The sequence below is a fragment of the Etheostoma spectabile genome, chromosome 10, assembly GCF_008692095.1.
Source record: "Etheostoma spectabile isolate EspeVRDwgs_2016 chromosome 10, UIUC_Espe_1.0, whole genome shotgun sequence".
Taxonomy (NCBI): Eukaryota; Metazoa; Chordata; class Actinopteri; order Perciformes; family Percidae; genus Etheostoma; species Etheostoma spectabile.
The window spans coordinates 14,532,479-14,533,376 of NC_045742.1; the positions used below are offsets into that span (position 1 = coordinate 14,532,479).

At 37.1% G+C, this 898-nt stretch overlaps 1 protein-coding gene across 1 annotated transcript in view; it reads left to right on the top strand.

The window, feature by feature from the left end:
* The first annotated feature begins 189 nt into the window (after window positions 1-189).
* Window positions 190-898, top strand: part of ints5 (integrator complex subunit 5) — a 5,112-nt gene continuing 4,403 nt past the window's right edge. The window contains exon 1 of the mRNA XM_032528234.1: window positions 190-454. Within this exon, the coding sequence (XP_032384125.1) occupies window positions 360-454 (95 nt within the window). The 5' untranslated portion in view covers window positions 190-359. The remainder of the gene's footprint in view (window positions 455-898) is intronic.

The following is an 898-nucleotide window of genomic DNA, read 5'->3' on the forward strand; positions in this document are numbered from 1 at the left end:
ATCTATCTATCTATCTATCTATATATATATATATAAATACTTGTCAATAAACCTGTTTTTTATTGTAATTAATTTTACCTTTAGGGGATGAATAAAGTCTATAATGAAAGACAGATCATTAACTGACGTCAGCTAAAAAAGAAAAACCGTTCACTACCACTAGGTGTCGCCAGTGGCGTCAGCTGTTATTGTAACGATTTCCCTTTCATCTAACGACGAAGAAGTTTCAGCTTCCGGCTTTGGAGCGCCCTTTCGATGTATTTTTGTCCTGAAATTGGACAGAGAACACAACAGAAAGCTGCCATAATCGCTCACGTCGAAGCCCCGCAGCCGAGAGTAGGATTTAATGTGACGCTTTAATGTTGAAAGACCAAACGATGTCTGCGGTGTTGGACGGGAGCGCGCTGAAAGCGATGCCGAGTTCACACACTCACACAACGCAGCCTGCCCTTAGGTGAGTGCTTGTGGAGAGGAAGCTTCTGGTCTGACAGAACAAGTAGCCTACATTTAGCCTATAAAGGCAGTTTAGTACATTTTCTATTTAAGTTAACTGTACAAAGATTAGTGGGTCAGACCTTTTATATATCCTTACACTGTTCAATAGAGCCAGCGCATGTTGACATTTGCTGGATAAACAACACTAAGGGCTACGTTGAATATTTTTAAGTTAATCGATTATGCATGTAACGTTACTCTATTAAAGGTGAAAAAAAGATACACGTGAAAAGTTCAACGTTGTTTTACAACGTTGATTTATCCTGAAAAACACCCCAAAACTAAAATAATATCAGTTGGAGCCAAGCTAGTATTCGTAGAGCAATATCCAAATGTTGGGTATCTCTTTTATTTCTTAGAAGATTTATATGTATATATATATATATATATATATATATATATA